General features: G+C 35.9%; 1 protein-coding gene across 1 annotated transcript in view; it reads right to left on the bottom strand.

Annotated features, from left to right (window-relative positions):
• The window catches only part of mRpL3 (mitochondrial ribosomal protein L3), a 40,642-nt gene that overhangs the window by 19,339 nt on the left and 8,289 nt on the right, over positions 1-13,014 (bottom strand). Inside the window, exons 3-5 of the mRNA XM_081759817.1 lie at positions 11,081-11,326; positions 9,569-9,700; positions 1,192-1,352 (exon numbers count right to left, since the gene is read on the bottom strand). Of these exons, the coding sequence (XP_081615943.1) occupies positions 1,192-1,352; positions 9,569-9,700; positions 11,081-11,326 (539 nt within the window). The remainder of the gene's footprint in view (positions 1-1,191; positions 1,353-9,568; positions 9,701-11,080; positions 11,327-13,014) is intronic.

Raw genomic sequence — 13,014 nt, 5'->3', positions numbered from 1 at the left:
AATAATTTTGGACATGAGTGTACATATCATCTGTTGTTAGTACTCATTCTTTTAATCAATCACTCGGACTAAAATATAGTAAGGAGTGCTTACTAGTCAGTGAATCGTTGTTCACTTTTTCAGTTATAAACTCATCTCTCGATTTTAGGGACTTTGGAAGCAACAGACAAAATCTGAAGTAGCGGATTCAGTCTGGAAGTTCTGATTTTAAACTAAAAATGTTTAATATACTGTATTATAATGTATATTTACGGTCTACCAAGTATTTTACACTATCAAATTGGATTATAAATGCTTGATTATAATTACTGCTTGATTATAAATGCAGTACTCTATTTTTGTCTTTCTTTCGTAATGCAATCGTGGATGTTAGCCAATAGAAACACAGTGTTGGAAATCACACGCTATCAGCAACTGCCCTCTTTTAGTCCGCTAAAACGAGGGATTAATTAATTTTAGAATTTTTTTTTTATTAGTTTCTGACAAGTTATGAGAGTGCTTTTTGGACTGTGATTATACTCTGTTTTCGTATGATGAAGTTATAAAATATGCTCATTTAATTTTTAGTTATTAGGAATATGACTTTTGTTTTAGATTTAGTTTTCTTCTCTGTACATCATGACGGACGAAGGGAACAAAAGGGTTTTTGAACATTTTCACAGGATAAATGTGCAGGCATAATGAAGCCAGTTTTATTACTAAACTAGAACTAAAACTTACTGTCAGAAAGCAGGCAGATGTCTTATAATCAAAATTCCATTGGAGCGCTCAGGATGAATGAAATGTCGATTACTGTATTACATTTGATTTCAAAGAGCACCGGGCATGTATTCTCATTTGTTGACTTTTTTTTTTTGTTTTTTTTTTTGTGCGGTTGAACTTCTATGTAACATAAGGCTATCGTGACTACTGTATCTTTGGAATAACTCTAGTAAAAAGTGAAGTTTGTTTCTATCTCTTCGCGATTTGCAAATTAGCAAAACATATGCCACGTATGGTATACTAAACGACAAATTAGTCAAATTTTTTGACAGAATGTTTTCCGATATTTGCCTTCTTTATTAAAAGATATCGAGAGAATTATCCCGAAACCTTATGTGCTCTTATCTATCCTATAAATGCCCACACCAGACATAAGAACTTTACCACTGAATCACGAGATATTTCAGAGTTCATCCCATTTTCACTTACGTTTTTGCAGTTACATCTACTGTATCACCAACGCGGAAATGCGTTGCATACAACGGTGTTCCTGGTTGAATTTTCGCATCTGGCGTCACGAGAAATCGAGTCAAAATTCTCTTTGGCATTAATCCTGATTCAGTAAACAAACCACAATATTCCTTTGTGAACTGAAACAAAAAAAGTAATTTACAAATTAGTTTCAAGTCACGAAATATGTTTATTTAACCTAAAATGAAAGTTTACACTACATTTCCAACAGGGTTGTTTTGTTTAAAACAAATTTTGTACACGTTTTAAACATTTTGTTTTAACCCTTTTAAGTTATTTCAATCGTTTTCGACCGATATTGTAGTGTCTTAAAGATTTGATTAAAAAAGAACTAAGAATGCAATTTAGTTCCTTTTTTTTTTTTTTTTTTTTTTTTTTTTAATTTTCTAAGAGAGAAGGCTTTCAAGAAAGCCTTGGAAGGATCTATACGCTTCCGAGCGTCAGAACATAGGGGGTATGACGTCATCAATTTACAAATTCCCTTTTTTTTACTGAGGTCTAACTTCAACATTTTTGGTGAGCTTCTCTTTAATCCTAGAATCCTAATATTTTCCTTAAACAATCAGTGGACCAATTAGTTTTTATGAGAATTTTTTTCGGATCTCTTCGCTCACATAGAAGGGGGGTTCAGAGGGACAAAAGGGTAAAAAAGGGATATTTTTTGACCAAAAATCCCACTTTCGCGATTCTTGCTCCGCTCGGCTACATGATAGGGACATTTGAGTGGTACTTTCTGAAAGCCTACTCGATTCTGAAGAGAACGACGTATGAATCATCATCCTACGATAATTAGGGACGTGTCAGGAAATTTTTGAAATTTATATAGGGTATTCTGGGACATTTTGGGAATATTCGCAGAAGAGGAAAATATTTTTCCCGTCCTTATTGTTGAAGATAGGAGATTGGTATTTGGCACAAGTAATTAGTACATAAGTAATATTTTTTAAAGTGATTTCTAGATCTCTATGTGAACCCTGGGCCGCGCCAGAGGGCCCCAAAAATCCCTATTTTCCTCACTTGTAACCTCCTTAGGAACGTCCTAGGGACATGCGGGTGATACCATCTATAAGCCTACTCTATTCTAAAGAGAACGACGTATGTATCATCATCCTACGATAATTAGGGACGTGTCAAGAAATTTTTGAAATTTATATAGGGTATTCTGGGACATTTTGGGAATATTCGCAGAAGAGGAAAATATTTTTCCCGTCCTTAGTGTTGAAGACAGGAGATTGGTATTTGGCACAAGCAATTAGTACACTTACGTAGTATTTTTGGAAGTGATTTCTGGATCTCTATGTTTACCCAGGGCCGCGCCAGAGGTCTCCAAACCGGAAAAAAAGGAATTTTTCAGCAAAAATCCTTATTTTCCTCAATTTTTCCCTCCTTAGGGATGTCCGAGGGACATGCGGGTGATACCATCTGAAAGGCTACTCCATTCTGAACAAAACGACGTATGAACCGTAATTTTACGATCATTAGGAGCGTGTCAGAAATTTTTAAAAATTTGTAGGGTGCATGTTAGGGAAATTTTGGGCGTGTTTTTGATGCTCTCTAAACATGGGTAAAAAATTTTCCCGACCTTACTATTCAAGACAGGAAATTCGAATTTGTCGCAAGTAATTAGTACACTACGTAGTAATTTCCCAAATTCTTGGAGGTTTGTGCGCAGACCCGGTAGAGCCTCAGGGGGCCCCAAACTTTGAAGTAGTTTTTTTTTTTTTTTTGGTAAAATATCCCGATTTTCCCACAAATAATCCCCTTCTCGCACATTATAGGGACATGTAAGTGGTACCGTTTGAAAGGCTGTTCCATTCTGAGAAAAACGAGGTATAAACCATGATCCTAGGATAAATAGGGATGACACTGTCGCTGCTTATCTGAGACTCAAGAACAACGCCGAAAAAAGCAAGAATTTAAAAGGGTTAAACACGTGTATTTTTTAAGACTTGTTTTAAACATATGTGTATTTTTATTTTATTTTATTTTTGTAAAAAAAAAAAAAAAAATGCCAGAGAAAGAAAATTGTCAGAAAGTGCTTTCCATTCAGAAGACTATTTTCTTCCCATGTGAATGTTTTGATTTCTTGTGTCTACAGCAGGTCAATGTGGTGATCTACAATTTGCCTCCCCCCTCCCCCTTGTTATTAACGTTTATTGTATTGTTTAAATGCTTCTCAGTTAACTTGCGAGAAAGTGTCGTAGTCGAAGGTTGGACTACTTATAGAACTGATATTAAAAAATAAATAAAATAATTATCATGGAAACAAATTTTCGTGTTATATGTAGAGAGCAAACAAAAGGTTATTTGCTAAATTGCGGTTCTGAAATCAAAATATCGCAGGCACATGTTGGTTCTCAACCTCCGTACAACTTGGAAACGTTTAACATTAGTTTTACGGGAATAGAAAAGTACATCATTTGTAAAGTAACTCAACTCCATCAGATGAGCAAACGACCATACGAGCTCGTTGCAAAACGTGTAAGAAAGAAATGGTTGGTTTAGTTCAAAGAATGAAGAATCATTATGAAAAATGCAATGCTGTGAAAATACTGGAAACTCAAACAAATGTTAAAAGTGTTAATCTGAAAATTGCTTCTGATGATTCTAACGTCAGTGATGTGGTTGAGATGCAACTGAAAACTTCAGGTAAGAATTAATTTTGTATCATCAATTTTTTTTTTTTTTCATTATATTATGAAAATTTTATTTCGTCCTTCTCTCCCACTTCCATTCTAAATTTTCTTAAACTTTACACCTTGGCATAGCTTGTATGAAGGGACCAGGCGGGAAAGCTCAAGGTATGGCAGTCGCCCGCGTAACTAACCATTAAAGTGTGATATTTATTGTAATATCAGTGCCGAACGTGTGTCTGGGACAATTTGTTCGTCTGTATCTATGTATGTACTACGCTACAGGGTGCAATTTTCGGTCTTCTCACTGAATTTTGAGGGTAGAGGCACGAGACGTCGGAATTCGCTGTATAGATTTTGACTGCGATCTGACGTAGAATTTAAAATTCCTGGTATCGGATCCCACTTTAAACAAAAAGCCCTGTCTCATATAGCCTTGCTACTAATGCAAGACTGTAATCAATCAAACTAAACAAACTAATTTTATGCGTTTCGAACAAACATGGGTTGCAGGATAACTTTGGCTCCAACTTAGTTTTTACAAAATATTTTTTAGATATGGAACGTTCAGAGCACAAGGGATCAAAGTCCATTTTTGCTCAGCAAACGTAGCATTTTCGTAGCCAAGGGTACGAAATAAATGAAACAAAAACCACGTGGAAGTGTATGGACTGGAGTTTCATAGGACAACCACTAGACAAGGGCGTTGATGGAATCAGGGAGGAGGGGTAATTTCCCCCTCCTTGCTCATAAATTTAAGATATTAACATTATATTGTGTACGCTGCAGCGTGGGAATGATTAACAAGTCAAGCTCCGAATGTCGTAGTCAATGATGCATAATTACGTTAAATAAATACCAAAAGAACACACCGACGAAAAACGTCATATTTTCACAGCCACGAATCCGAGATGAAAGAAGGAAAAACTACATGACAACATGCAATCTAGAATTTTATATGATTGTCGCAAGAGAGGGTCGTTTGTTCAGAGGTCATCCGCCCCTACCCTGAATTTCAGATTTTGGGGGTAGTAATGCAGATTCAGAAACCTTTTGTTGAGCAAAGTCCAACATAAAAAAAAATTGAAGTCCTTACACCGAATAAATACGGATTTTGATCAGTTATAATCCATTTCCATTGGCCGTAAGGAGCTATAGATCTTTATTGCCCCTTTGTGTATTTTTTGGTCCAAGGATTCCAAAGGTGGCTCTACTTTCGAGTTTCGGTTCTGCTTAACATTCTGGAAATTGGGACTAAGCAACTTTCCAGTTTTAATCATCTGTATGTTCTCCGCATTTATTCGGTGTAAGGACTTCAAACTTGTTCTGTTGGACTTCGCTTATCAAAAGATTTCTAAAACTGCCTTACTGTCCCCAAAATCTGAAAATCAGGGTGGAGATGGGGGCGGTTACCCTCCAGTCCCACTGACGCCCCTGTCTAGCGGCTGTCGTATGAAACTATCCCACGCTCTTTTGCATGGTTTTAATTACATTTGTTTTGGACTCTTGACAACGAAGATATTACGTTTTGAAATAGAATCCATTTGCTGAGCAAAACTGAACTTTATTGAAAATGGATCTGGATCCATTGTGCTCTGAACGCTCCAAATATTACCTTTCTTCAATACATTATTGACTCAAAAAACAACCAATTAAATAGGCTTGCAGAAAATATTCTAAGGTTAGCATAACATGTAGTGTGCTTCAAACATTACTTTTCGAAAATTTATCATTTTAAAATAATTTTGTTAGCATCAGTGTTCTGAAATAGTAATAAAATTTTGCAACAAAAAATCTCATCCGCCTCCACGAAACGTGGGTTTAGCTCCTAAAGGCATAACTAGTAAACTTTCAGATGCGGCAACTCCGAAATGACTTGCTTTAGGGCTAAAATAACCGCACAACCGTATTTCTGGTAAAATTCTAGTCTTCAAACATGTAACATGACTCCCTTTGCATTTGAAATTTCGAATACCAATCAAAGGTGTCCGCCATGATTCTTGATAGCACCATCTGATGTGTCATAGCACTTCCAAGTTCCATCATTCTCCCTCAATCCGTTCTCAACACACAAGGATGCTGAGAACTTTTGTTTCACCATGCTTATTGATAGATTATGTGAAATCTCCATAGCGGGTAAATTTTAAAATCTACCTAAAAAGCTTATTACAACCAAGAAAGTACTTACGAGAGTCAATGGCAAGAGGGTGTAATAAAAGGTCGTCGTGATATGAAATAAGTTGGGAATTACTAATCTATACTGAAATATTCTGTACCCAACACAGTGTCTTCTTAACGAGAGTAAAATAAATGAAAAGATCGGTTACAAGAACAAAAAAGTCTTAATAAATACGTTATTACACGATTTCGAAATATGTTTAAAATCATGTTTTAAACTGTTCAAAATGTTTAAAACATGTATTTTTTTCCGTGTGTGTTTTAAAACATGTTTAAAACATTATGAACACCTTTTTCATGTTTTGTACTTTTTCAAAAAAACTGATTTACAACTAGCTAATAAATTTTGTCTATATTAATAAGAAGATATTCTCGAAAACATTTCTTCGAACCATTTTTCTATATCTCCTATAGCTGTTTAAGTCACGTTCCTGCTCATGATTTAACTTCCATGAAAGCACGCAAGTTTCTGTCATGAACTACGCGATTTTGTCATTGATTAGTTTTGAATCTCACCGCTTCCACCAATAAACTGTAGTCCCTACAGATCCCATCTAGTATGCATCGTAGACTTACCAATTTCCTAAGCCATTTTGCTGTGTCACGATTACTATTTCAAACAATATAGTTCATTTCATGCTCTGGAACTACGATAGACTTCCCAACTACGTGATTTCAATATTGAAACTAGAAGTACTAAATCTATAATTTCCAGTTGCAATAGAGGGCTAAGGTCAGAAATGGAAATAACCGTTCTCCGGACGCTTAATCCGTATGAGAATCAGTTTCTCGACATTTCTTACTATTATTATTATATAGGAATCAAAACTAGAAGTTATATTAATTTTTACTTCCAGTTTCAGTGGATGAATAAGAGAGGTGAAATGAAATCTATTCTTGATACTGAATCCACATCAGAAAAAAAGTTTGTCGCTTTTTTATTACCACTTTTGCTCCATGAAAATCAATACTGAAACCAGAAGTGGTAGTCATTTCTAATATTTACCGTTGTACTGAAGCAGTGTTCCGCAACCGCTGTGTCGTAGCAAAGCGAAAGATGTGACGAGAAGAACTTTTTATTATTTTACCCGATTGACTGTGTTTTATATGCTTGTACAGTTCGCAGCAAAAATCCTGCAACATGAGCATGTGTGTTTATTGTGAAACTACGCCTAACAGCTCAGGGAATCAACATAACGTCTAAGTGGCACGAATCACGCCAGGAGAAACCTCGGCGTCCTCCCCTGCACACTTATTTTGAAGCAAAAGACTTCGTAGTTTCACAATAAACTTACATGCTTATGTTGCAGTTTTTTTTTTTTTTTTTTTTTTGGCTGCGGACTGTACAATATTTTATTATCTGTCGTATTTTATTCTATGTACAGTATTTTTATCGGTTTCGTCGAAAAAAAAAAAAAAAAATGAACGTTCATGACTCCTGCAATAAGTGTTTTGAAAACTGTACGGAAAGTTAGTTGTTATGCGGTAGCTGAGCTTACCGTAAAGGCAAAGAAACCACACAGACACACAACAGCTTGCAAAGAGACAGTGAAAATATTTTTGGGTTCAAAAGCTGTTAGTGTAATTTCAAAATTCCCTTTTCTGCTGACAGAATCAATCGCCAAGTTCATTTTCAACTACATATTTGTGTGAACTGGTCTTCTCGACGTTGACTGAAATTAAAAGAAGAAAAATTCAAATCCATCGATAATGAAATGAGCCTGACGTTGTCAACGATTCCTCCACGGATCAGCTGCCTAAGTACAATTAAGCAGGCACGGAGCTTAAATCCAATGGATTTATTTACCACAATAAAATAATACCTTCATAATAATAGGTTAATTATAATATGCATTTATATTAACAGTATTGTGTAATACGTTTTAAAGAGGAATAACTTTTTGGACTGCCGTGTTTAATCTTGGATAATTTATGCTGTGCTGCGAGTAGAAAAACGTTGCGGAACATTGCAATAGAGCAATGAAATAAGAGATGAAACCGATTATCGGGGTAGTGAATCCATATTAAAAACTGCTTCTCGCCATATATTACCGTTTTTACGGTATGCCCGTCAGTGCTGAAACCAAATATCGAGAGCTTCATCACTTTGGGTTTGAATAGAAGGATAAAGTCGAGATAAAACATTCTTCGAACGCTGCATCGTTTCCAAGAAACCGCTTCTTTCTATCTAACCGTTTTTGATCTATAAAACCTGTTGACTGATAGACGGACATAATCATTTTATAAGACTTCCCATATATTATTGATAAATGCAGGAAACAACCGATCTTTAATAGACCAATTCCTCTATATGTGCGAATTCAACGATACGCAAAGAGTGAAAAAATGTACGACTGGACCTGAATCTTCGGTATACGATGCCGATGCGTTAACCATGACGCTACCTGCACGTAATGAACACCGACTTGAAGAGTGAGGAAGAATATGGTTGTTTTAAGTCGGTTGTTCATACGTGCAGGTAGCGTCATGGTTAACGCATCGGCATCGTATACCGAAGATTCAGGTCCAGTCGTTATCACTTTTTCACTCTTTGCGATCGATGAATAGAATAGTCTGGAAGAAGAAGAAGAAGATGAATAATAATAATAATAATAATAATAATAATAATAATAATAATAATAATAATAATAATAATAGGGAGATTCTGGGACCATTTTGAAGCTACCTCGTGTAATCTGAGATAATACGAGCACGTAAGGAAAAATAACTGTCACACAATCATGGAAAAAAAAATCTCTTATGTGGAGATAGGTTTAAGTACCTTTCTGTTGACTATAGTATGAACATGAAAAACAAGTACTATCCCAGCGAAGTAAACCAAAACGAAGTATTAGTGGTTAAACTATGTAGTACGTTCTTATAGCGTTTGTTTTCTTTCTTGCAACAGTTCCGGCTCTTTTCACCGTAGAAATAATAATTAATCGTAGAAATGAGTGAATCAGATTCTTAAAAATACAACGGGTTTGTTCGTTTAAGTTTAGTGTCTCTTTTCACCACTGAGGCTATATGAGATACGGACCTGCAGTTGTTTTTATGGTGGAATTCGAACCGTCAATGCTATCCTCCTAAGAATGGTACCCAGGACCTCATGCATCGAAGATTTTTTAAAATTCTATAAGTCCCATTACCTCTTAAAAAAACAGTCATAAAAGGAACTTTTTATGAAAAAAAAGTTAAGATCTCATTATTTGCATAGTTTCAGAAGTTGAGTCGAATAAAAGATTTGCGTTACTTTCCTCTCCTTTAGTATTTTTTTCTTAATTTTGATTTTTTTCTTTTTGTACTTTTTATCACCTCTTTTTGGTTCGTTTTGATTTTAATGTCTTTTTCACTACCTCCGTTATGAGATTTATCAAATGGTATCACGTGTTACTGTGGGTAAATTTTTCATTTTTTCTTCTGTGTCTTTCAATACAGAATTTGTCTGAACTCAAACTGTCGCATGAGATTCGAAATTTATAAAGATAATTTGAGGTTAAACGAAATTAAATGACAGTACGTACCACCTGAGGATCTGCACTTTCAGCACCAACGACGAGACAACCAAATTTCTGTGTTAATTTTCCGGTTTTCCGATGCCTCTTTGGCACATATTCTTCTGGTGGAATATATTTAATAACATGATTATCAACGACCTAAAAATAAATAAATAAATAAAAATAAAAAAATAAAAATACAGACAGACATTTAGACAAGAACATTTTATCTTATGCATAACTTTGGTTCAATTTAAATGCATACAAATCTCTTTGGCCCAAGAGGAACGGGAATGGGGAATGTCGGAAACTTCATAACGAGGAACTTCATATTAATTTACACGCTTTACCGAACATTGTTAGGGGTCTCAAATCTAGGAGGGTCGGGTAGGCATGCCATATAAACAGAATAGAAGAAAATTGGAACGCTTTCGAAGTTTTAACTGGAAGTCCAATCGGAAAATGACCATTAGGAAGACCTAGGAGCAGATAGGAGGATAATATTAAGGTGAATCTCGCAGAAATAGGAATAGAAAGCAGAAATTGGATCCAATTGACTAAGACATAAAAATGATACATATCTCATGTTGCGATAGGCTATTTCTGGCGTATACCCATTCTATAATTAAGTTAACATCTAGCTTCTACGCATTAAAATTCTTGGCTTAATAGACGACTTCACTCATTAGCAAGACATCTGGAAACAACTAATTATCAAATAATTTGTTCTAGAAGCTATTTGTATTACTTTGACGAAGCTCTTCCGTTCCTCATTGAGATATCTCCTTCAGCCAGTCCCCATACATACTGCTTCTAAGCCGGAGACAATGAATTACAAAGGTTCACAAGTGGATCTCGTCAATTCACTTGCCATCTCGGCTTTAATTTGCACAAAGCACGATCACAGAGATATTCAACAACAAGGAAGTTCAGCGAGGTTGAGAACAGGAAGATGTTACTAATTAAACATCATAGGGTTCTCAATCCTTATTTGAACGTGTAGGGTTAATCAGGTAAATACGCCAGTATTTGCAAAGCAGGGTAATAGTGGTTCGATAACACATTAAAAACATTTCGAGGTGGATAAACTAAAAGTCCAGTACTAAGGACGCCTGATATTCCGTTTAAGTAACATACACAAAGGGCAAGTGCCGTCTGTACAAAGCACTAGTCGAAATAAATTTTCGCAAGTGTAAGGGTCTGAGCGCTAAAGATCAATCAAACAAATTAAAACGTTTTTCTAGATTTTGCAGTTGTATATTCAATTTCCGTTGTTCTTCTGCGGGAGAAATTTCTTTGGTATTGACACTACTTTTCATGCGTAAAAGATGGTGACACAATCCTTCAGTTTTGTAAACGTGAGCATTTCTTTTAATAATGCGACAACTATGTTGTTGTTCTACTACTAGTTCCTACGGGTGTCACGGAAAATCAGTTTCAAATAAACTTTTCCTACAGTGCACATAAAAAATAATTTTGTCTCTTGTTGACCTCAAATGAAGTTGTAAAAGTACAGAATGATTAGTAACACTAACTAACCTGCAATAGCGTGGTGAGAATTTTTGTTCCGTCTTTCATCCACATAGGATATATGCCTATCTTCCTGGCAATTACTCCCGTTCTTCTACTTTTTGGATTCCACTCTCCTCGGGGCCATGGTTCTATTTTCAAAGGGCTCTGTTGGTATGTGCTGACTCCTCCGATTATTGCAGGAGGTCCAAATTTATCATGAACTACTTCTTTTACAAACTTGATGTTGCTGGTCGTCAGATCTTCATTAGGCAACTAGAAAAGACAATGAATCTACCTGTTAAGAAATGTTCACTTCTTAGTGAAATTGCTCATGTTAGATCTTACAAGCTAACAAAGATAGCTAAATAAAACAATAATTCCAAGGTGAAAAATGATCATGGAAAAAGTTGATGTGTTGTTCATCATGAAGTCAATGATCTACGACTGAATCAAGGATTCTTCGCAATTGAAGTGAGCATTGTACTCCTAAATCACTGTCACATTTTGTTCATTTGAAAAATTCTTCAAACTTCACCAGAAGTGAGGAACACGAATGAAAGAAAATAAATAAATAAATAAATTAAAAAATAAAATAAAATAATAATCCCGAATTCAAAGATGGAACAAAACTTATTATACCTAAATACTGAAGTTTGAGAATACACTCTTTCACTTGTATCATATAATAAGTGAATTATCACATGAATAAAATAAATTAACATGGACAAAATGGACAGTCAAGACCAGATTTTTGAGTGCGAATATTTGCGTACGCGGAAGGTGACGTGAGCTGGAAAATAAACAAAACAACATAAAAACATCTGGTGGCATCGTAATTTGGACAAATACCACACGGATTTTCCAAAACTGGATAGAAAAACAGAAATAATCAATATTTTATATTTTTTAAATGTAACAACAATATTTATCAAAACTATTATTTGGACTTCCTGAACTCAAAAATATAGTGTCGAAAACTTTCCGGGAAACAAAAGTAATTGTGCATATAAAAAGACAGACTTTTTAAACCAAATCATCATTCTAGATTCAGGAATCATTCTTCTTTCAGCGTTCATTCTGGACACTGGATTCATCGACACGAACGCTTATACTAATCTTAATTTTATTGTACAGAGGTTGTTCAGTCTACATTTGGTCAATTTCGACTTACCTAAAAATTTAGAAGAATCCACGGCCCAGGTCCGTAAGTGCTCGATTTGTTTCCCTTGGTTCCTAACAATAGCTCGACAGCTTAATTTCCACTGTAATAGGCTTCTCTGAAGGGAATGGGAATCTTGTCCCATTCCCTTTGCACAGCTTTCCAAAGTTATTCCACAGTTGTCACACGCCGTTTTCCCAAAGCCCGCTTCAGCAATCCAAATCCACAATAGTTCATAGGACTTGGATCTGGAGATTTAACAGGTACCTCATTGAAAGGTATCAGCTGTATACCACTTGCCTCCTCCATCTCCCTGTAGAATGTGAGGGACGATCGTGAGGTATGTGATGAGGCCTTGCCCATGTGAATGCGCACCAAATTGGCGTCATTTCCGTACATTGTTGGAATCTCATGCTCGTAGATCGGCCGCATGATTTGCTCCTGAAAATACTGCGAATTTATTTTGCAGTTCTTCGCCACCCTACGAATCTTCAGTTTACCTTGGTAACAGTAGCCATGAACCCTTTCGGGGAGGATTCTTTACAGACACGGACCCACATTCTGAAGTTCTTGGCGCCTTTCTCTCGGTACATGATGGCTCTCGGTTTGCCGCAGTCGGAAAGGCAAATCCATGCTTCATCGAGCAATACGACGTACATTCACCTTTGTTTTGCCAGATACCGTTCGTACAGCTTCCGGGCGTTACTCTTTCGTTCTATTTGATGGGTATCCGTGAGAAGATGGCCGCGAGCTTTCATGACTTTTTCCAGCTTGATTTGATGGTGTAACGTCCGGCTCACAG

The sequence above is a fragment of the Thermobia domestica genome, chromosome 1, assembly GCF_964235325.1.
Source record: "Thermobia domestica chromosome 1, izTheDome1.hap1.1, whole genome shotgun sequence".
Taxonomy (NCBI): Eukaryota; Metazoa; Arthropoda; class Insecta; order Zygentoma; family Lepismatidae; genus Thermobia; species Thermobia domestica.
The sequence above is the reverse complement of the archived record's forward strand: the minus strand, read 5'-3'. Positions and strand labels throughout refer to the sequence as shown.